Below are 20,348 nucleotides of genomic sequence, written 5' to 3' on the forward strand. Positions count from 1 at the left end.
TCACAGACTCTTGCATAGTTAGCATCTTCATTCTTTTTTTTTTTTTTAAAGATGACCAGTAAGGGGATCTTAACCCTTGACTTGGTGTTGTCAGCACCACGCTCAGCCAGTGAGCTAACCGGCCATCCCTATATGGGATCCGAACCCGTGGCCTTGGTGTTATCAGCACCACACTCTCCCAAGTGAGCCACAGGCTGGCCCAGCATCTTCATTCATATCTCTACTCAAATGTCACCCCGCTGAGAGGCCTCCTCCCCCTCATTACCTGTTATTCTGTTTGTTTAATTCTTTATCATCTGCTTCTTCCAGTAGACTGTAAGTTCCACAGGGGTGGGGGCAGAAGCCTGACACTCTTATTCATGGCTCTGTGTCCAGTGCCCCCAGCACAGAGTCTGGCACATGAAATGTGCTCAATAAATATTTGTTGAATTGAAAAATGGGTGGTTATTATCATGTGCAGATCCTTCCAAAAGAGAATATTTGATGGTAGACTGTGTGGCCCTGGCCTAATCCACCGCTGAGCCTCTAAGCTCTCTATGCTTCCTGCTGGTACCACCAATCTCCTTGCATTTCTCTGGGGTCATCTGGAGCTGGTCTGTAGCCAGGAATGTTGTATTTTCCTAATCTCTTCAGAGGCCTGAGCAATCCGTAAGTTTGTGGGAGGTGCCCAAGCTCGCTGTGTAGAAATCGGGACTCCTTGACCCAATTCACTCCCAGGACCCTTCACCTCACCTTCCAATAGGTGAGTTTGCCCTGGAAACATACATGTGCCTTCTTGAGGGTTATCTTGTCTTCCATCCCCAAACACATGTATTTTCTGGTGTGGGAGAGGCTGCTGGACAGCTTGGCACCCTCTCAATACCCCCTAGGACAGAACTTTGGGCCTGAAGTTACATCACCAGTTCCCAGTCCTTCTGCACATTAGCAGCTTTCAAATCAGGAGGGGGCTGGCCAGTGGCGGTGCTGATAACACCAAGGTCAGGGGTTTGAATTCCCGTGCCAGCCACCAGCCAGCTGCCAAAAAAAAAAAAAATAGTAAGGAAGTTTTTGTTTTGTTTTGAATACCTATGACTGGGCCCAAACTACAAGATTCTGATTTGATTGGTCTTGGATGCAGCCCATGCATCAGTGGATGTTTTTTAAAAGTTTTGCAGAAGTATTTAATGTAAAAAGACTGACAATAACAAGTGCTGACAAGGACACAGAGCAACTAGAACCTTCATATATCTTTGGTTGGGATGTAAAATGGTACAGCTGCTTTGGAAAATAGTTTGGTAGCTTTTCAAAAACTTAAAAACATAAATTTACCATTCCTAAGAATTTATGCAACAAAAAGGAAAATCTATGTTCACACAAACACTTGTATATGAATGTTCACAGTAGCATTTTTCATAATAGCCAAAAAATAGAAACAATTAGTAAACAGATAAACAAAATGTGGTATATCTGTACAAAGCAATACTATTCAGCAAAACAAAAGAATGAACTACTGATACATGCTTCAACATGGATGAATCTCAAAAACATTATGCAAAGTGAAAGAAGTAAGCTGTAAAAGACTACATTTTGTATGATTGCATTTATATGAAATGTCCAGAAAAGGCAGATCTAGAGACAGAAAGCAAATTAGTGGTCACCTGGGACTGGGGTGGGAACAGGGATTGATTGCAAACAGGCATAAGAGATCTTTTTGAGGTGATAAAAATTTTCTAAAACTGAATTGTGGTGGTTGTACAACTCTGTAAATTTACTAAAAATCATTGAATTGTATATTTGAACAGGAGAATCTCACGATATGTAAATTATACCCTAATAAAGCTGTTAAAAAAAAGTTTTTTCCAGGTCAGCCCGAGGCTCACTTGAGAGAGTGTGGTGCTGATAACAAACACCAAGGCCACGGGCTCGGATGCCTATACAGGGATGGCCAGTTAGCTCACTTGGGAGAGCGTGGTGCTGACACCACCAAGTCAAGGGTAAAGATCCCCTTGCCATTCACCTTAAAAAAAAAAAAAAAGTTTTTTCCTACTGAGGCTTGAGATCTGTGTGTTAGCAGTCAAATGTCCTCAGAACTCCTCTGCCAGACTCAGATGCTGTCCTCCTCTCCTTCCTCTCTAGGTCAAAGTTTCCTCTGATCTCAGACTTCCAGAAAGCTGCCAGCTGTCACCTTGGTTTCTTTTTTAGAGAAGCTTGGAATTTAATTCTGCAGACTCAGCTCATATGGGTATAAACATCCTGGCCCTTTCCCAACTGCTGGACCTCACAGTACAAAGAGTGTGGTTCCCTCTCAGCATCTTTGCCACTCTGTCTGAAGTAGAAAAATGGGCAACATAGAAAATAGGTGGGATGGTGGAGGGGATCACCACAAGTGCCCTGATGCCTGTCATGATATGACCAAACACCATCTGGGGATGCTGTTCACTAACCCAGGATGGGGACTGAATCTGGACTCCAAGGCCCTGGTAACATCTGCACCTCCCCTATTCCCTGGCTGTGCTCCGGTCGACCAATTCTCCAAACACACCATACCTTTTCATACCTCCAGGCCTTAATATAGTCTGTACCCTTCCTTTTCCTTGGCTACCTGGAAAATCCTATTTTTCCAACAAGATTCAGTTCATCATCATCTCCTCTGAAGCCTTCTCCTTTGTGTGCCCACCGCCCACCCCCACCCCCGCCATCCTGTTAGAGCCCTTATCTCCCTGTGGCAGAGGGTTTATGTGTCTGTCTCCCCCACTGCTTTGTGGGCTCCCTGAAGACAAAGAGCCTGTCTTATTTATCACTTGTTCCCAAGGCTCTAGGACAGGTCTCAACACATACCAGGCTGAGCTGAGTGAAGAAATAGAGGCTACATCATACCACATCAGACACTTACAGGCCAGGAAGACCAAAGGAGACACCTCATTCCCCTCATCTATTCTTGGCCTAAATGGCTTCTCTCATCTGGTCCCAGAATGGCTAGAGAGCCACTCCCTGAGGGAACCACAGTTTGAGAGGGAAGCCTCCCTTCCACAGCTTTCCTGGAGCCAGGCCCACTTGCCTTGGAAACTGCCTCAGTATAATTTAAACTGCAGAACAGGATCTATAGCAGCTCTAGCCCAGCCTGGGTGGGGACAACCTGGAGCAGGATCCTGCGGAGCCACCCTTTCCCAAGTGCCAGACCTCTCAGCATAAAGTGTGTGGTTCCCTCTCAGCAGTTTCTTGCTACAGCAACAGAGAATAAGTGGGTTAAGATCTTAGCTAGTATGTTTACGTTAAGCAACCTGAGCCAGTGTGTTTCTGTTTTAACATGGAGCCTAGGCTTTGTCCTGAGTTGAGGCTGGGGTCCTCAGAGATCCTGGCAGCAAGCTCCTAACAGGAATGGCTACATAATTTTGGGGGCTCAGTGCAAAATGAAAATGCAGGGCCTTTGTTAAAAAATGTTAAGATTTTTAAGACTGTGACAGTAGAACATTAAACCAAACACGGGGCTTTTTTTTTTTTTTTTTTTTGTCTTTTTCGTGACCGGTACTCAGCCAGCGAGTGCACCGGCCATTACCTATATAGGATTCGAACTCGCGGCGGGAGCGTCGCTGTGCTCCCAGCGCCGCACTCTCCCAAGTGCGCCACGGGCGTGGCCCAACATGGGGCCTTTTTAAGTCCAGCTGGCCCAGCTTATCCTAACTACCTCTCCCAGCCCAGACCTGCTGTCTTGTGAGGCTTCTAAGTCCAGAAAAGTTGCTGAAGTACTTGAAAGCCTTGGGATCTTTCTCAACTGCTAACCCCCATCTTGAGAACAGAGGAATCCAGGCTGTTGGCAGAGACTCTGCTAGAACAGGCAGCTCATGCTTTTCCTAGCATCCCAAAGGGCGCTACTTTGGTGTTCTCACCACAGAAACTAGAGCTCGGAATAGAAATGAGGATACCTGAAAAGTCATCCAGATTTCAACGCAGTGTGGTCTGTCCACCATCAACAAATACTTCCAGAAGGTCATGCACAGTGCTGGGCATGAGGGCTATAGGGGTGAACAGCTGGAGGGGCCTAGCCACCCCCACCCTTAAGCAGCCCACAATCTAGTGGACAAAGAAAATAGGCTTACACTATGAGCCCAGGCCACTATGGGAATACAGAAGAGGGAACCTGACCTACCGTGGGGTGGAAGGGAGTTCAGGGAAGGCTGCCTGGTGGAGACAACATCTGGGTTAAGACTTGAAGGTTGAATGAGGCAAAGAGTGAGAGCAAACAGCATGCAAAGGCCCAGGACAAGAGAGAACTGGCACATTTAGGGAAATAACAAGTAGTTCAAGATGGCTAGGACCAAATCATGAATAAAACTAATGTATGTAAAGTGCTTGGCTATAGTAAATGCTCTGCCATGGTAGGTGATTATAATTATGGTCTTATAAGCCAAGTTAAGGGTATAGGACTTTATCCTGAAGTTAATGTGGATTCACTCAGGGGTTTAAGCTTGTGGTGACTTGTTCAGATTTGCAATATGACCAGACTTAAAATGATCTCTGTGGATGCGGGGTAGATTATGGACTAGAAAAGAAGCAAGTCTGGAGGACCAGAAGGCCAGTGTGGAGACCAAAAAGTATGGGTGCGGTGGGATGGTGTGGGAGGCTTTAAATATCCCTCAACAATAGAACACCTAAATATATAGTGGAAAATCGAATAACAATGAACTCACTATGGATACATGCAACAACATGCATGAGTCTTGCAAGTGCATTGTTGAGCAAAAGAAGCCGGACACAAAATAATACTGTATAATTCCATTTACATAAAGTTCACGGAACAGGCAAAACTACAGTGTTTAGGGATGCATGTTCATGTGGTACAACTGTAAAATCAAGGAAGCGATTATCACAAAAGTAGTCAGAACATCAATTACCCTGTAGGAGGCTTCTGCTTGACTATTCAGTACCTTGGCCTGAGTAATGCCAACCCAAGTATTCACTTTGTGATAAATCATTAGGCTTTACATTTCTGTTTTGTGCACTTTTCTGTATGTGTGCTATTCTTTTCTTTTTCTTTTTAAAGCTTACAGCACCTGGTATTCCCAGGCAGTCTCCCATCCAACTACTAACCAGTCCAGACCCTGCTAAGCTCCCGAGATCAGACAATATCGGGCGCATTCAGAATGGTATGACCGCAGACTGCTATTCCTTTTTTGTGTGTGTGTGTGGCAGTTGGCTGGTACGTGATACAAACCCTGGACCTTTGTGTTATCAACACTGCGCTCTAACCAACTGAACTAACCAGCCTGCCCTGTGTGTCACTCTTAACCATAAAAAGTTTTATAAAATAACGTGGCTTGCTCTAAGGTAATGGAAATGAGTATGAAGAGGTTGATTCTGACTACACATGGAAAGTGAGCAGATGGAGGAGATGAGGAATAAATCAGGAAGAACATGTTTGGGGAGGCAGATAAGGTGAAAAGGAGTATTGAACACTCTGAATTAGAGAAACCTATAATATATTGAAGTAGAAATGTCCAGGGCCACTGTGTGAACTCAGACAAGTCTGTCACTTCCCCTGAGTCCAGATTCCTTTCTCCACAAAAGTGGGAAGCCAGTGTGGTTTAATGGAACCAGTTTTGGGTTTTAGCGTTGGGAACGCTGGGCTTAAAATCCCAGTTCTGTTGCTTCATGGCAGTGTGAGCCCAGACAATTACTTCACCCCTCTCCCTGTCCCCCAAGCCTCAGTTTCCTCATGTGCAAACTTGAGGTAATAATTCCTACTCACAGGATTCCATAATAAAACAGAGGAATAAACACTTGGGATGTTTTGAGCCTTGGTTGTTACTTGTTAAGGGAACATGTAACACCAAGGTCAAGGGTTAAGATCCCCAGATCCACCAACCAGGAAAAAAACAAAACAAAACAAAAAAAGAATCTGAACAATGAATGAGAAAATACTTTGAAAACATAAAAGCAAGAGCAGATAACAATCACTACACGGTTTTTAAACTTTAGTGTAAATAAGAACTAGCTGGGGAGCTTGTAAAACTGGGTATTCTGTAGGTCTAGTGACCATATAATTTATCATTCAGACCAGGGGGCACTTTTGAGAAAGGAAGCAATAATAATAATTACGCTAGGACAATAGGCATAAACCAAGACTGTCCTAGGTGAAGCAGCACGTGGTCCCTGTACACAGGTCTGAGGTAGGGCATCTCGTTTTTTTTTTTTTAAAAGATGACCCGTAAGGGGATCTTAATCCTTGACTTGGTGTTGTCAGCACCACACTCTCCTAAGTGCGCTAACCAGCCATGCCTATATAGGGATCCGAACCCGTGGCCTTCATGTTATCAGCACCACACTCTCTCAAGTGAGCCACCCGCGGGCCCTGGCATCTGGTTTTCTATCAAGCCTCCCAGCTGTTTTGGGTTTTTTTTTTTTTGGCTGCTGGTCGGAAGCGGGATCCGAATCCTTGACCTTACTGTTATACCATGTGCTCTGAGTAAACGGACAGCCCCAAGCCTCACATCTGAACTGTAAGCCGTTAAGGGCAGAACTACTGCACCTACTATGCCTAAATAGAGATGATGGCTTATTTCTGGAGGGCTCAAATCTACTTGGAGCAACCCTGACAACCCTGTGAGGCGATAATGACTAACATCAAGCACTTAATACAGGCTGGCCGGTTAGCTCAGTTGGTTAAAGTGTGATGCTGACAATACCAAGGTCCAGGGTTCTATCCCTGTACCACCCAGCCGCCAAAAAAAACGAAATAAAAAAATCCCATGACATTGGGACCGGCCCGTGGCTCACTCGGGAGAGTGTGGTGCTGATAACACCAAGGCCACGGGTTCGGATCCCATATAGGGATGGCCGGTTAGCTCACTGGGTAAGCATGGTGCAGACAACACCAAGTCAAGGGTTAAGATCCCCTTGCCGGTCATCTTTTAAACAAACAAACAAACAAACAAACAAACAAAAAAAACCCATGACATGAAGTGCCGCGTACTGTACTGAGTACTTTACATGCATCCCCCCAGTTACCAAGCCTCTATAGGGTAGGCAGATTTACTAGCTTCCATTGAGGAAACTAAAGTTCAACGAGGCTAAAGAAGTCTTCATGGCTACACATCTACAGCGAAGGAGTAGGGATTTGAAGAGATTGATAAGAACTCTAGTTCTTAGTTACTATTCATACTACTGCCTCCGTTTTTTTGATCCCCCCCCTCACCCCCGGTGCATACAGCTAGCACCATCTGCGTCAGAGAGGCGGCCCAGCTAGGGCATCTGCAGCCTCCAGCACTACGCAAGCCACAAGAGCCAGTGTTACATCAGGTAGCAAACTTGTCCTCTTCTCAAGCTACCACTGGGAGGTCTGTTTATTCGGGAGGCCACAAGTGGGTGGAGCTACTATTGAGTCGCCTGCCGGCCCCTACCAGTCTCCTGCTAGGCTAACATTTGCAGCCGGTTTGAGATCTCAGTGAGGTTTTGAACTGCAACTCATGGCCACAGATACATCAGTGTTGGAAAACCCCTCTGATGCATTTAGCTTACAATTTCCCAGCTGCCAAAAGTCATCTTTATTATCGCCCCCCGCCCACGGCTGTTTTGAGTTTCTCCTACTCCGCACTTAAGACTTGCGCAGGATCATTACGGGAAAAGGCTCGATTTGCACGTAGCCTGGATATTTGGCCAGATTGGAAAACACTCCGACGCCCTACAGTACAGAGGTTCAGAAAGGGCAAGAGACGCCGGAAGTTGGCAAAGCAGCGCACTGGCTAGGACCCAGGTGCCCGCTACGTCACCAAGGATACGTCACCACGGGTCCGTCCCCGGGTCCGCGGCAGAGCCCGCGCCTCCGAGCGCGTTCCAAACTAGCCCCCACGCCCCTAGTGCGCATACTCAGTACGACCCTGCCGTGTACCGCCCACCCAGACAGATCCTTTGGCTCTTGTGGCTGTGCTGGCGGGGAAAACTGAGGCGCGGGCACGCTTATGAGTCCATTCCTTTCTCAGCCCACACGCCAGGGCCAGCAAAGCTGTCTCTCCCTCCTCAGAGCCCTACGGAACAGCAAAGAAGGGTGGGAGAAAAGAGGGGGGTGGCGAAAGCAAGCCGGGTCTGAGGCACCAGCCGACCCTGCCACACTCAAGATGGCGGCGCGGCTGTGGCGAGCACCCTCAGAGGCGGTACCAGCGCATGCGCAGCGCAGAGTCCCGGCCCGGGACACAAGATGGCGGCAGCGGAGCTGGGGAGGGCGAGGCGGAGGCGGCAAAACGGGCGGTCGAGCAGAACGTGTAGCCGCGTCCCCTCGAGTCCGCTCCGGGCAGGTAAGAACCCCAGGAAGCCATGGTCCCGCCGCGAGCCGCGCCTGGGTCCAGGTATCCGAAGCCGGGCGGTGGCGGACCCTCCGGCGCTTTCCGCTTGGGACTGCCGCTCGCCCCATCTCTGTCGCCGCCGCCATCTTAGACACGCGGGTGGGCAGCCGGGCCCGTGGCCGAGGTGAGGGAGGTAGGCCCGGAGAATGCGGGCGGAGCCGCTTCTAGGGCCCCTCCGCTGCTGCCGCCGCCACCGCCTTTGTGTCGGGCTCCGACTCTGAGTCGCCTCAGCCCGGGGGCGGGAGCGCGCGGCGGGGCGGGGGGCGGAGCCCGGGAGATGGGCCGGCGCGCGCGCGTCAAACAGCCCGCCCCCGCTGGGGTGGGGGGAGGGGAAGGTGCACGCGCGCTCCGGGTCGCGCGCCCTAGCGCCTGCGTACTTTGCAAACTTTTTGACTCCTACCTACTGGGCTGGAGTTTTGTGTTTTTTGTGGGGTTTTTTTTGCGCGATATCCTCAAAGGTGGGCCGGAGAATTCTGAATTTTGATTGGTACATTACTGAGACGCTCCGGCCCCATCTTCCTCCAATCCCGAACTCTCTTTTCCCTCTGCTGGGTTACTCCGGTTGCGCAGATACAGTTGTTTAGCCTTCGGGTTCGCTGCACTTCTCAAGCTGCGGTATGCGTGGAGGTCGGGAAGCCACAGGATAAATAAAAACGTTATCTTAACAAGAGCAGTTGTCTTTTACTGAGAGTGCAATATGCTAGACTCTTCCCCTAGAGGTTGAGTGATTATGGTTTATAAGCTGGAAAGCGGCATAAGGTCCCTGAACCGGGTTCGACCCCACCCGGGGCTGGTACTTGGGCTACAGACCTGCTGCATCCAAATCACATAGAGAATATGTGATAACACCAGATCAAGGGTTCGGATCCCCTTACCGGCCAGCAGCCTAAATAAATAAATTTAATTGTAAAAATCGGTAAAATTTTCACATGGTGTAAAGTACAAAAACGAGTCATCCCTTCTTCCAGTTCCATTCTTGGGGTGCTTTTAAAAAGTACAAATTGGTTGTGTACCTCCCTTCCCCACTCTGAATCATAAGATGTGGAGGTGGGGCACAGGAATCTGAATTGTTTTACAAGCCCCCAGGTGATTCTGATGAACAGTGGTTTTGGAAATACCGCAGTGTCCTCATTTGGCCTCACATTGAGCTGTGCTGCTTGTTCCTCTGCAAAGTTTATGGTTCATGAATATCTCAGGATATTTCTTGTGGAAAGTATTTTTCAATAAAGATGAACAAGATGTATTATATAATATATTTGCATGTTTTTTTTTTTTTAAGACATTATGAAAAGAAGTGTGTCTCACTCAATGTGGTGGCTTGGGACTGTGTCCCCAGGTCTATGATATGTATATTTGTTGAGTTTTCTCTGGCCTAAGGCTACTTTGGTTGACAGGACTGGCTGCAAAATTTGTAGGGCCCAGTATGCAAAATGAAAACCTGGGCCCCTCGTTAAGAAATTATTAAAAATTTCAAGACGGTGACAGCAGAGCATTACACCAAGCTTGGGACCCTCTCGACTGTGGGGGCTTGTGCAACAACGCATGTTGCCTGCCTGTGAAGTTGAACCTATTGGTTGGAAAGCTTGAGAATTACTGTTTTCATCCTCCAAATCTCTAAATTCCCCCCAGTGTGTCCTGTCCCAGGGGCTCCCAATTTGCTCTGTGTCCTTGTCCCTCTTGCTATTGTCCCTGCCCTGCAGGTTTTTGACTCTTTTCTTTGCTCTCCAGCTGCTGATGCAAGGAATCCCCTGGGTCCCCGTCCACTCCACTGCTGACCAGTCCACCCACCTGTGCCGAGCCTTCCTGCAGGCCTCGCCCACATCTGTGGGACCCTGTGACGTGGGGGTCCATCCAGCTGGAGAAGAAAATCCTCTCATGCTAGCATTGCAGACCCCTGAGGGTGAGAGAAAGGGGGACCTCATTCAGCCCTGAAACTATGGGCCCAGCCCCCACGGTACTGGGAATTCCTCTTCCCCAGAGAACCAAGGCAGCTTGGATTTTTCTTACCTTGGTTAATGGTTCCAAACCTTTTTGTTTCCAAGGTGCTCTTTTGTTGTATATATGTCCTGTTGCCCCTGAGTTTTTATCTGTCAAACTGTATCAACGAAGTAACCATTCACTTTTCCCTTTCCAAATTAACAAAGACATCTATGACAATGTACAATAAAATCAAATGTCCCAAGGATTCCTATGATGTTGTCTACAGCCAATTAGAGGTCTGATCAGCATGAGATAATCATGGTGACCAAAATGAGTTGATAAAATCTCAGCACACAAAGAAAATGGATGTTTAAACCTGCCTTTGTGGTCTTATTGTGGGTAAAGGTTTCATTTCTTTTGGGTGTTGTGAAATATTGAAAACAATGTTAGCATCACCGATCCGGATCTCAGTTGGCCTCCTAGGAGTCTAACAGCCCCAGGCTGGGAACCGTGGCCATTGAGGCTTGTGCTAGATGTGCTTTGGGTGTGGGTAGTAGAGAATACAAATCTGAAGAAGCTGACCTCCTTGCTGGTAAAGTAAAATTTCACCTGGAGATTATGAAGGATTGAATTGATAGTCCTCCTTTGTTGTGCTGGTTCTTTTAGCAACAGATTGCTTTCTGCCCTGTAGTGTAAAATGAAGTGAACATTTAGATTCCATGCCCCTTTTCCAGTTGTGCTTTGCTCCATTTAGATTTTACTGGATGAATGCAGTAATATCCCTTCTCCCAAGAAGAGTTACTATTTCTTCTTGTAGGAATAGCTTCTCAAGGGCAGGCCCTGTTCTGTCTTGTTTGCCACCCTTGGTGCTTTGTAAATACTTGCAGAATTAATAGAGCATCTGTTGGGCCAGGTACCATGCTGAGCTCTGGAGAGAGCTGAATTGGACCCAATTTCTATTCCTGGAAGTTCTGACAGTTTGATGGGAGACAAACTCAGTTGATAGACCAAATCATCTGTCTGAGTGCTACAGTGGAGGTGTTCATGGCTCTGAGGAGGGTTCTGACCACCTAGGCCACCAAGGGAGAGTCAAGGAAGGATTCCTGGAACATGTGAACCTAGTGGCAAGCTAAACAGATAATTAGGAAAAGGTTATTTCAGGAAGAAAGAGCAGTAGGAGTGCACCCATTTTACAGTGGAGGGAGCTGCAGCTTAGATCCTAGGTCTCCTTCTGTGGCACCATTTTGGCCCTTCAGAACAGGACTGGATTGGATTTCTCCATGTCTGTGGGTGGTCACTGCAGCCCTCAGTTGATTATAATTGGTGGGTGGTGGGTGGAGCTGATGCTCTTTGGTGCTCTGTGTGGCAGGTCCCGTGTGGGTGCTGAGATGGCTAATGAGAATCACGGCAGCCCCCGGGAGGAAGCGTCCCTGCTGAATCACTCCCCGGGCACCTCCAATCAGAACCAGCCCTGTTCTCCAAAACCAATCCGCTTCGTGCAGGACCTCCCAGGTACTGGAGGGGGAGCAGTGGAGGGGTGACAGGGTAAGAAGGGCACCTGGGAGCAGCCCTGACCCTTGGCTGATTCCGTGCTTGTTTACAGAGGAGCTGGTGCATGCGGGCTGGGAGAAGTGCTGGAGCCGGAGGGAGAACCGTCCCTACTACTTCAACCGATTCACCAACCAGTCCCTGTGGGAGATGCCCGTGCTGGGCCAGCACGATGTGATTGTGAGTGCCAGCCTAGGGCAGGGGTCTCAAAGCAGCCTCTGGCGTCTGGGCCTTCCCTAAATGTACCCTGAGCAGCTGTTATTTGCCTCGTCATGTGCTGGCACCTGCAGATAAAATGACAAGCAAGCCCGACACATTCCCTACCCTCATGGAACCTACACTCAAATAGGACAGGCTGACAAGTAAACAGTTGATTATAATAGTGTAGGATTTCTACCACCTGTTGGGCACCGTGCTGGTGATGCCAGTATGAACAAGATAAACATGCCCCCTGCCCTCACAGGGTGTCCGTGGTCTACTGGAGGGGGACAGTTGTATTACAGTTGTGGCACTTGTATGAAGAATAGTGTACTCTGGTATCTCCACGATCCTGACGTGGTCTGGTGAAAGGGAAGAGAAAGGAAAAGCTTCTCTGAAAATAAGTGTTTGTTTAAGGTGAGAAGGTTAGCTAAGCAAGAGTGGTAGGAGGTGAGGAGAAGAGCGTTCTAGGAACTGAACTGTCAGTGTGACAGGGGAAGCACATGCATGGGCTCACTGGCGGAACCTGGGCTTTTGTGTTCCTCTCAGTTGGGGCAGCCTTTCCTTACTGGGCACACACAAGCCAGTTGGCATCCCCATTTTGCAGGTGAAGACACTGAGGCTCAAGGGAAGTGACTAGCCCAAGGACTCAGAGCTAGCAGTAAGCAGAGTAGGACTGGCATCTCGATACAGTTTCAGGGCCATACTGCTCACCACACATACTCTCAGTGTCACCAGTGGAGTTCCATCCACAGGGTCTTGCTTTTTAAAAAAATAAGCATTTCTTGAGTTTTTCCTTTATTCCTAACTTTCATTCTGTTCTTAAGGAAAATTGGGGCTGGGTGGTTGGCTCAGTTGGCTAGAGCATAGCCCTGTAACACCAGGGTTAAGAGTTTGGATTCCTGTACCAGCCAGCTACCAAAAAAGAAAACCAAAAAACAAACAAACAATAAGTTAACATGTACTGAGTGCTGATATCATGCCAGATGTCATGTTAAGCAAGTCATTTCACTGACTCATTTAATAACCTCTGCGGTCAGGTAAGGCTTAGCATGGCCGTTTTGAAGGTGAGGGAATGAGGAGGAAAGTAACTCACCCGAGATCACACGGTTACAAGTAGCAGGCAGGAGAGGAGCCCAGTATTCTCTGCCTCCACCCCAGCCCCCTCTGTTCTTCTCTAAGGAGTAGGAGCAGGGGGCGGGTGGGCATGAGTATTCCAAAGTACTTGGGCTCCTGGTTGCAACTATGCTGGTCTTCCTCCACTAGTCGGACCCTTTGGGGCTGAATGCGACCCCACTGCCCCAAGACTCAAGCTTGGTGGAAACCCCCATGGCTGAGAACAAGCCCAGAAAGCGGCAGCTCTCGGAAGAGCAGCCAAGTGGCAATGGTGTGAAGAAGCCCAAGGTGAGTGCCCGCGGGCTCTCAGGAACTTTCTGGTAAGTGGCCAGCTCAGACAGGCAGCCAGCTGGCTCTCTGCAAGGGTTGGGCACCAACAGGCTGGTCAGGAGAGGGGCCCAGGATGCAATTCATCAGGTATGCACAGTATTGGAGCCTGTTTGCTAAATCTCCTGACCTGATGCCTTTGTGACTCTTTTGCTCCAGATTGAAATCCCTGTGACACCTACTGGCCATTTGGTGCCCAGCTCCCCCAGCGTCCCAGGAACCCCAACGCTGAAGTTTTGGGGTACATCCCCTGAGGACAAACAGCAGGCAGCTCTACTCCGACCCACTGAGTGAGTATCTGCTGATTGTCTTGAGGGCTCCCATTGCTGATGGCCAGCTCGTCCAGTACTGCAGGGTATGGTGGTGGTGGGCAGGGCATCCTTATTGCTTCTGTCTGTGCTCCAAGGGTGTACTGGGACCTGGACATCCAGACCAATGCTGTCATCAAGCATCGGGGCCCTTCAGAGGTGCTGCCCCCGCATCCTGAAGTGGAGCTGCTCCGCTCCCAGCTCATCCTGAAGCTTCGGCAGCACTACCGGGAGCTGTGCCAGCAACGAGAGGGTAACTGCCTCCTGGGCTTCAGCCTTTTGTTTCTATCCACCTTTGGCAAGAGCTGGGGCCTTGCCAGGTGGGCTTGGGGTGATGCAGTGGAGGTCAGTGATTCAGAGCGTGGGCTGTGGAAGGAGACAGACCTGTTGGAGTCCCAGCTCCACTAACTGCTGGCTCTGTGATCTTGGGCTCATTGCTTAACCCCTCTGTATTTTGGGTTCCTCGTCTTTAAGATAGGGACAGTAACAATGCTTACATAAAGGGTGGCTGGAATCAGTAACAACAGCAAAAGTAACTGTTAACACTTCCAGAATGCACATTATTTGTTAGGCAGCATGTCTGTAAAAGAGTGTAGAAATGAGAGTTACTATCTCATAGGATTATTACAGGAGTGAGTGAAAAGGATAACTACTCAAGAAACTGCAGCTTTCAATTTTTATAATTAGTAAACAAACCTGCTTAACATGCTGAGATGTGGAGTTCTCTCTTCCCCCCTTTTTTAAACCTAGTAACACTTTTTTTTTTTTTAAAAGATGACCATAAGGGGATCTTAACCTTTGACTTGGTGTCGTCAGCACCATGCTCACCCAGTGAGCTAACTGGCCATCCCTATATGGGATCTGAACCCGTGGCCTTGGTGTTATCAGCACCGCATTCTCCTGAGTGAGCCACAGGCCGGCCTCCTAGTAACCCTCATTAACACTTTTTACAAAGTAAGCAATTCTCAGAATATACTTTGAGAATGCGGCTAGAATGTCAGCTTCTGAAATAGTAGGGAATGTGTTTACTGCCCAATGCAGTGGCTCCTTTTGACTAAATCCAGACATTCAGCAACTCTCTCGTCCTACAGGCATTGATCCTCCTCGGGAATCTTTCAACCGCTGGATGCTGGAGCGCAAGGTTGTGGACAAAGGCTCTGACCCTCTGTTGCCAAGCAACTGTGAACCAGTCGTGTCACCTTCCATGTTTCGTGAAATCATGAATGACATTCCCATCAGGTATAGCCCCATAGTTGGGGATGACCCTGGGTCATTTGGTTTCTGTGCCCAGTCATGTATAGGAGGGCTCTAACTCTGCCCACTTTCCAACCCAGGTTATCCCGCATCAAGTTCCGGGAGGAAGCCAAGCGCCTGCTCTTCAAATATGCAGAAGCTGCCAGGCGGCTCATTGAGTCCAGGTTTGGCACTCTCTCCTGTCCCAGGCAAGATAGGTCTGTGATCAAAGTGGGAGGTTATAAGCTATCTGGCCCGCTCTCACACAGGGCTCTGTCACTGCTGGTGGCAGAAGTGGGGCCAGCTCCCAAAGGCAGAATAAGAGCGCAAGACAAGCCTAGGGAGTTGACACCGCTGATGCCAGTGGAATTGGGATGGGAAGAGGGTGGAGGAGACACCTGAACAGTGGATTCTGTGCAGCGCTGAGCCATCTCTTTCCCTACCCTTGACCCACAGGAGTGCATCCCCCGACAGCAGGAAGGTGGTCAAGTGGAATGTGGAAGACACCTTCAGCTGGCTTCGGAAGGACCATTCTGCCTCCAAGGAGGACTACATGGTGAGTGGACCCCACCGAGTAAGGAGGACAGTTGAAAGGCTCTGTTGCCACTTCCTCCAGGAAGCCTCCTCTGCTTGTCCAGGCTGGGCCGGGCTGGGCCTCCCACATCAGCCAGTTATGCAGTACAGCAGACCTTTCACATTCATTGGTACCCAAACTTAGGACTATGGAGATGTTTCTCTAGGCTCCTGGCTTTCTCCCAAAGAACATTTCCATTAACATTCTTAATGGAATCCTATGCTTGGCTGCCTTTTCAGCGTACTGAATGTTCAACGTCTCCCTTGAATAGATTTTTGAAAACAAATTGGCAAACTATTTTTTCTTGGGTGTGTGTGTTCATATCATAGTTAAGAGCTACTATCAAATTCAATACCCTATTCTTAATATGTCCAAAACAATTCTGTTTTCTGGCCAAAACCTATCACTTCTTAAACCTCTCTCTCCATCAGCACTAGCAATGGGCTTTCTTTTCAGGACCATTTTTCACAAGAGACAAGGTTTCGCACTTCATGGTAGTAACTATGTACTTGACACGTAGAGAGTGACAAAGGTAGGTGTACTCACTAGCCAGAGTGACTCATTTTCATTCTTCAGTTTCACATGTATGATTCAGCAAAATTACAAATGCCTACAATCATACTTGGAAGTAGCTAAAAGCTCAAATTTTGAATCCGCAATAACCAAGCACCCTGTTTTGTAATCCTTTCTCTCCCCGATAGACTGCAAATCCTGTAAGCTGGTACCATGCCTCGTTTGTCTGTTTATCATGGGATGTAGCATGGTGTAACCCCAACCAAAACTGCTGGCATTTATTAGACACTTACTGTATGCCAGGGGCTTGGTAAGCCCATAAGGGAAATGATCACATTTAATATTCAAACTGTCCTGTTAGGTAGTTCGTATTCCCATTATGGTTGAGAAATAAGAATCAGAGAAGCCAAGGGATTTGTCCAAATGAGACAGCTAGTAAGCAGAGCCAGTTTCCAAACAAGGGCTGCTGAATCCAACAGCCCTGCCGTTACCTGCCAGCCCAGCCAAGGCCCTTTAGCCTCCACTAGTGCACTGATCAGGAGTATCTCTTCCAGGATCGCCTGGAGCACTTGCGGAGGCAGTGTGGTCCCCATGTCTCAGCTGCAGCCAAGGACTCTGTGGAAGGCATCTGTAGTAAGATCTACCACATTTCCCTGGAGTACGTCAAACGGATTCGAGAGAAGCACCTTGCCATCCTCAAGGAAAACAATATCCCAGGTATGTACAAGGTGGTGGGAAGCCAGCTGTGATGCCATCAGCTCTGTATCCCAGGCCGTGATTGAAGGAACAAGTGAGGCTGGGCCCCAAGGCCAGGGACTGGTTTGGGGCAGAACCTACTGAGTCTTTTGGCTGAAGGTTTCAACACTTCTCTGGGAGACAGGAAGTGATGAGAAAGGGAGAGCCAGAATTGGTGGAGAAAGACAGGTCGGGGGTAAGTAGTTAGGTTTACATCCATTCTCTGCAAACCGCAGTTTTCCCAGACTGAGGCATGATACCTACCTGGCTTTTAGGATTGTGTGAGTATTCATAGGTACTCAAGTAAACTGCTTGACCCCAAAAGATACCCAAATAAGGTATTATAACTATTATGATGAAGGACTTACCCAGCAGCAAGACCCACAGATTTCTGCCTGCCTGCCTGCCAGGCCCCAAGGCATGGCGAACTGGGGCCTGCTTCAGCATCAGTGAACACATGGAAACAGGCCACTGGTTTTGCCCATCAATTGCCAGGTTGTTTTGTTTTTTAATGGCTTTTTGTTCCTTTTATTATTGAAACTAGAATGAGACTTCCCTCCCTTGGTGTAAAGCGAGTGTGTAAAACATACAGTAGGGACTGAGGCTGTCTGGTGTGAGAATTAGCAGAGCCAGGCAGGGCAGCCCCTGACTGTTCTCCCTGCCCACAGAGGAGGTGGAGGCCTCGGAGATGGAGCCCCGCCTGGTATACTGCTACCCAGTACGGCTGGCTGTGTCTGCTCCCCCCATGCCCAGCGTGGAGATGCACATGGAGAATAACGTCGTCTGCATCCGGTACAAGGGAGAGATGGTCAAGGTCAGCCGCAACTACTTCAGCAAGCTGGTAAGAGTTAGGGGAAGGAGGGTCTTGACTGAGGGCATGGTTTAGGGCCTGGGGTCTTTCTTGACCCAGAGTCCTCAGCAGGAGACCCGTGATGAGGGCATGAGGAACCACTGCTTAAGCCCACCACTTTCTGTCCCACAGTGGCTCCTTTATCGCTACAGCTGCATTGATGACTCTGCCTTTGAGAGGTTCCTGCCCCGGGTCTGGTGTCTTCTCAGACGGTACCAGGTATGGGCCTGGGGCAGCGGGGGGCGGGTGCGACTCCTCTGGAGGAAGCAGAGAGGCCGGGCCTCAGATGCTTACTGTGGCCACTCTGCAGATGATGTTTGGTGTGGGCCTCTATGAGGGAACTGGCCTGCAGGGATCGTTGCCTGTGCACGTCTTTGAGGCCCTTCACCGACTCTTTGGCGTCAGCTTCGAATGCTTCGCCTCACCTCTCAACTGCTACTTCCGCCAGTACTGTTCTGCCTTCCCTGACACAGACGGCTACTTTGGCTCCCGTGGGTGAGCACCACAGGCTGCTGGGCCCCTTCTGTCCAGGCCCGGGAAGCTGTCCTCCAGAGTACAGGTCCCACCTTGGCCAGCTGCTTCCTAATGCTCTAGGGATTTTGAGTCAGGCAGTCTTGGGTGTAGTCCCTGCCATGAGCACTTACCAGTTATGTGCCCTTGGACATGTTGCTTAACCTCTGGGAGCCTCAGCTTTTCTGGCCCTGTGGGCAGGCATGTGACACCCCCTACCCCGGCCTGTGAGTTTCTCAGTGAGTTAGCTCAGGTTTGGAATGGGAACACCTGGTTGCAGGCACTGAGAGAAATGAGCAGTGGTAACTCAGACCTTACAGATTAATGGGAGGCAGGGTGGGGTGGTGGGGCTAAAGAGCCCAGATGAAAGATAATGCCGTCTCCAGGAGGAAGAAATGGCCAGGCCATGGAGAGGCCTAAAGCTCAGCAGCTGGGGAATTCCTGGGTGTGGCTTGTGCTGTGGAAGCAGCTGGTTCAAAACTGAATTTGAACTTCAGCGCCTCCAGCTTGGTGGACATGGGCATCCGAGCCTTAGCCTCCCTGTCCTCATTCATTCAGTGGAGACAGTCTTACCTTGACCCAGAACAAGTTAAGGGAGAATGTTGGCCTGTGGCCTGAATAGGGCCATCTCTCCAGTGTGGCTGCATAGGGCTGGGGGTAGCACCCATTTCTAATTGAGGGATTGGGTCCTGATGGAACTTAGAATGCTCACTTCTGTCCCCAGGCCCTGCCTAGACTTTGCCCCGCTGAGTGGTTCCTTTGAGGCCAACCCTCCGTTCTGCGAGGAGCTCATGGATGCCATGGTCTCTCACTTTGAGGTGGGTGTGCTGCTGGGATGGGGGGCAGGGAGGCAGGCAGGCAGGATGCCAGCCACGTGGAAGGCAGCCCCTCACATCCACCCTGTGCCTCTTCCCACAGAAACTGCTCGAGAGCTCACCAGAGCCCCTGTCCTTCATCGTGTTCATCCCTGAGTGGCGGGAACCCCCCACAACAGCGCTCACCCGCATGGAGCAGAGCCACTTCAAACGCCACCAGCTGGTCCTGCCTGCTTTCGAGCATGAGTACCGCAGTGGCTCCCAGCACATCTGCAAGAAGTGGGTTCCCAGGGAGGACGGGAAGGAGGGCTGGGCTGGGCTGGACTGATCAGGCCAGGCTGATCAGGCCAGGTCGAGCCCCACCCTGAGCAGCTGCCTTTTCCCACAGGGAGGAAATGCACTACAAGGCCGTCCACAACACAGTGGTGCTCTTCCTACAAAACGACCCTGGTTTTGCCAAGTGGGGTCCGACACCTGAGCGGCTGCAGGAGCTGAGCACTGCCTACCGGCAATCCAGCCGCAGCCATGGCTCTTCCTCATCATCCTCCTCAGAGGCCAAGGAACGGGACTTGGGCCGCGAGCAGGGCCCTAGCCGCGAGCCTCACCCCACTTAACATATCCTGCGGGGAGGAGGAGCCCCAGGGGTGCTGGTATGGACTGCTGGGACTCGGGTCTCTGGGGGCTGAACAGACCCCAGGACCCTCCCCCTGGGATGGCAGCAGGACTTGGGCTGCCATTGACATAGGAAGATTATGGCTCTGCTGGGGCTCTCCCTCCCTGCCCCATCCACTAATGCCCCGCCTCAAACTCACTCCAAGTCTCCTGTAAATAGACCCTGATGCCTTCCCAGTCCCACCCCCTACCCTGTTGCTGCCTTGTTTCATTTGTAAAAGGAAATACAGAAACCCCTCCAAGAATGTGTGAGGGTCTTGTGGGCAGAGGAAGGCTGAGGAACCTGGAGCTACTTCTGGGACCACACCCCTCTACATCCAGGCTCACCTCATGACCCCCAGGCCTTCACACCCCATCCCAGGGAACCTGGTGATCTCTGCCTGTGCTCAGCAGGTCTGAAGAGTCCAGGGCTGGGCATAATCTGGCTCCAGATTCCCACAACTGGGCCTGCAAAGATTCTGGTAGTCTGTGGCCAGGCTGAAAGCCAGACTTGCTTGCCCTGGAGCAACCATCGTGAATGGGCAGCTGGGAGTGTTTTATAGTCAAGGCTCAGGAGGAAGAACAGCTTCAGAGCCACCACAGGCCCTCTGCAGACCTCCAGGCATGGAGCAGATACTCCCCTGGGGTCTAGGAGAGGAAGCAGGGTCTGAAGGTGCTCAGTGGGGCTCTCACCAGCTCAGCCATTTCCTGTCATCAGGCCTCTGCACCAAGGGT

General features: G+C 49.8%; 1 protein-coding gene across 2 annotated transcripts; it reads left to right on the forward strand.

The window, feature by feature from the left end:
* Positions 1 to 8,127: 8,127 nt before the first annotated feature.
* On the forward strand, positions 8,128 to 19,879 carry PCIF1 (phosphorylated CTD interacting factor 1). 2 transcript variants are annotated; one of them, XM_063095129.1, is made up of 17 exons: positions 8,133 to 8,267; positions 10,044 to 10,215; positions 11,605 to 11,747; positions 11,839 to 11,963; positions 13,248 to 13,385; positions 13,584 to 13,714; positions 13,831 to 13,985; positions 14,824 to 14,971; positions 15,067 to 15,150; positions 15,422 to 15,521; positions 16,607 to 16,769; positions 17,456 to 17,628; positions 17,770 to 17,856; positions 17,948 to 18,132; positions 18,872 to 18,965; positions 19,066 to 19,241; positions 19,351 to 19,879. In XM_063095129.1, exons 3-17 carry the CDS (start codon positions 11,624 to 11,626, stop codon positions 19,574 to 19,576), a joined length of 2,109 nt encoding a protein of 702 aa, XP_062951199.1. In that variant the 5' UTR covers positions 8,133 to 8,267; positions 10,044 to 10,215; positions 11,605 to 11,623; the 3' UTR covers positions 19,577 to 19,879. The 2 variants fall into 2 exon arrangements, with proteins under 2 accessions (XP_062951206.1, XP_062951199.1); XM_063095136.1 differs by lacking the exon at positions 13,248 to 13,385 and having other exon boundaries at positions 8,128 to 8,267.
* The last annotated feature ends 469 nt before the right edge of the window (positions 19,880 to 20,348 follow it).

This window comes from Cynocephalus volans, chromosome 1 (genome assembly GCF_027409185.1).
Source record: "Cynocephalus volans isolate mCynVol1 chromosome 1, mCynVol1.pri, whole genome shotgun sequence".
In the NCBI taxonomy this organism is placed as follows: Eukaryota; Metazoa; Chordata; class Mammalia; order Dermoptera; family Cynocephalidae; genus Cynocephalus; species Cynocephalus volans.

Coding starts and splice junctions, on each gene's coding strand:
- PCIF1 (XM_063095129.1), top strand. CDS start 11,624: ATGGCTAATGAGAATCACGGCAGCCCCCGGGAGGAAGCGTCCCTGCTG. Junction 13,715..13,830: donor GCTCTACTCCGACCCACTGA/GTGAGTATCTGC, acceptor CTGTGCTCCAAG/GGTGTACTGGGACCTGGACA. Junction 17,629..17,769: donor GCAACTACTTCAGCAAGCTG/GTAAGAGTTAGG, acceptor TCTGTCCCACAG/TGGCTCCTTTATCGCTACAG.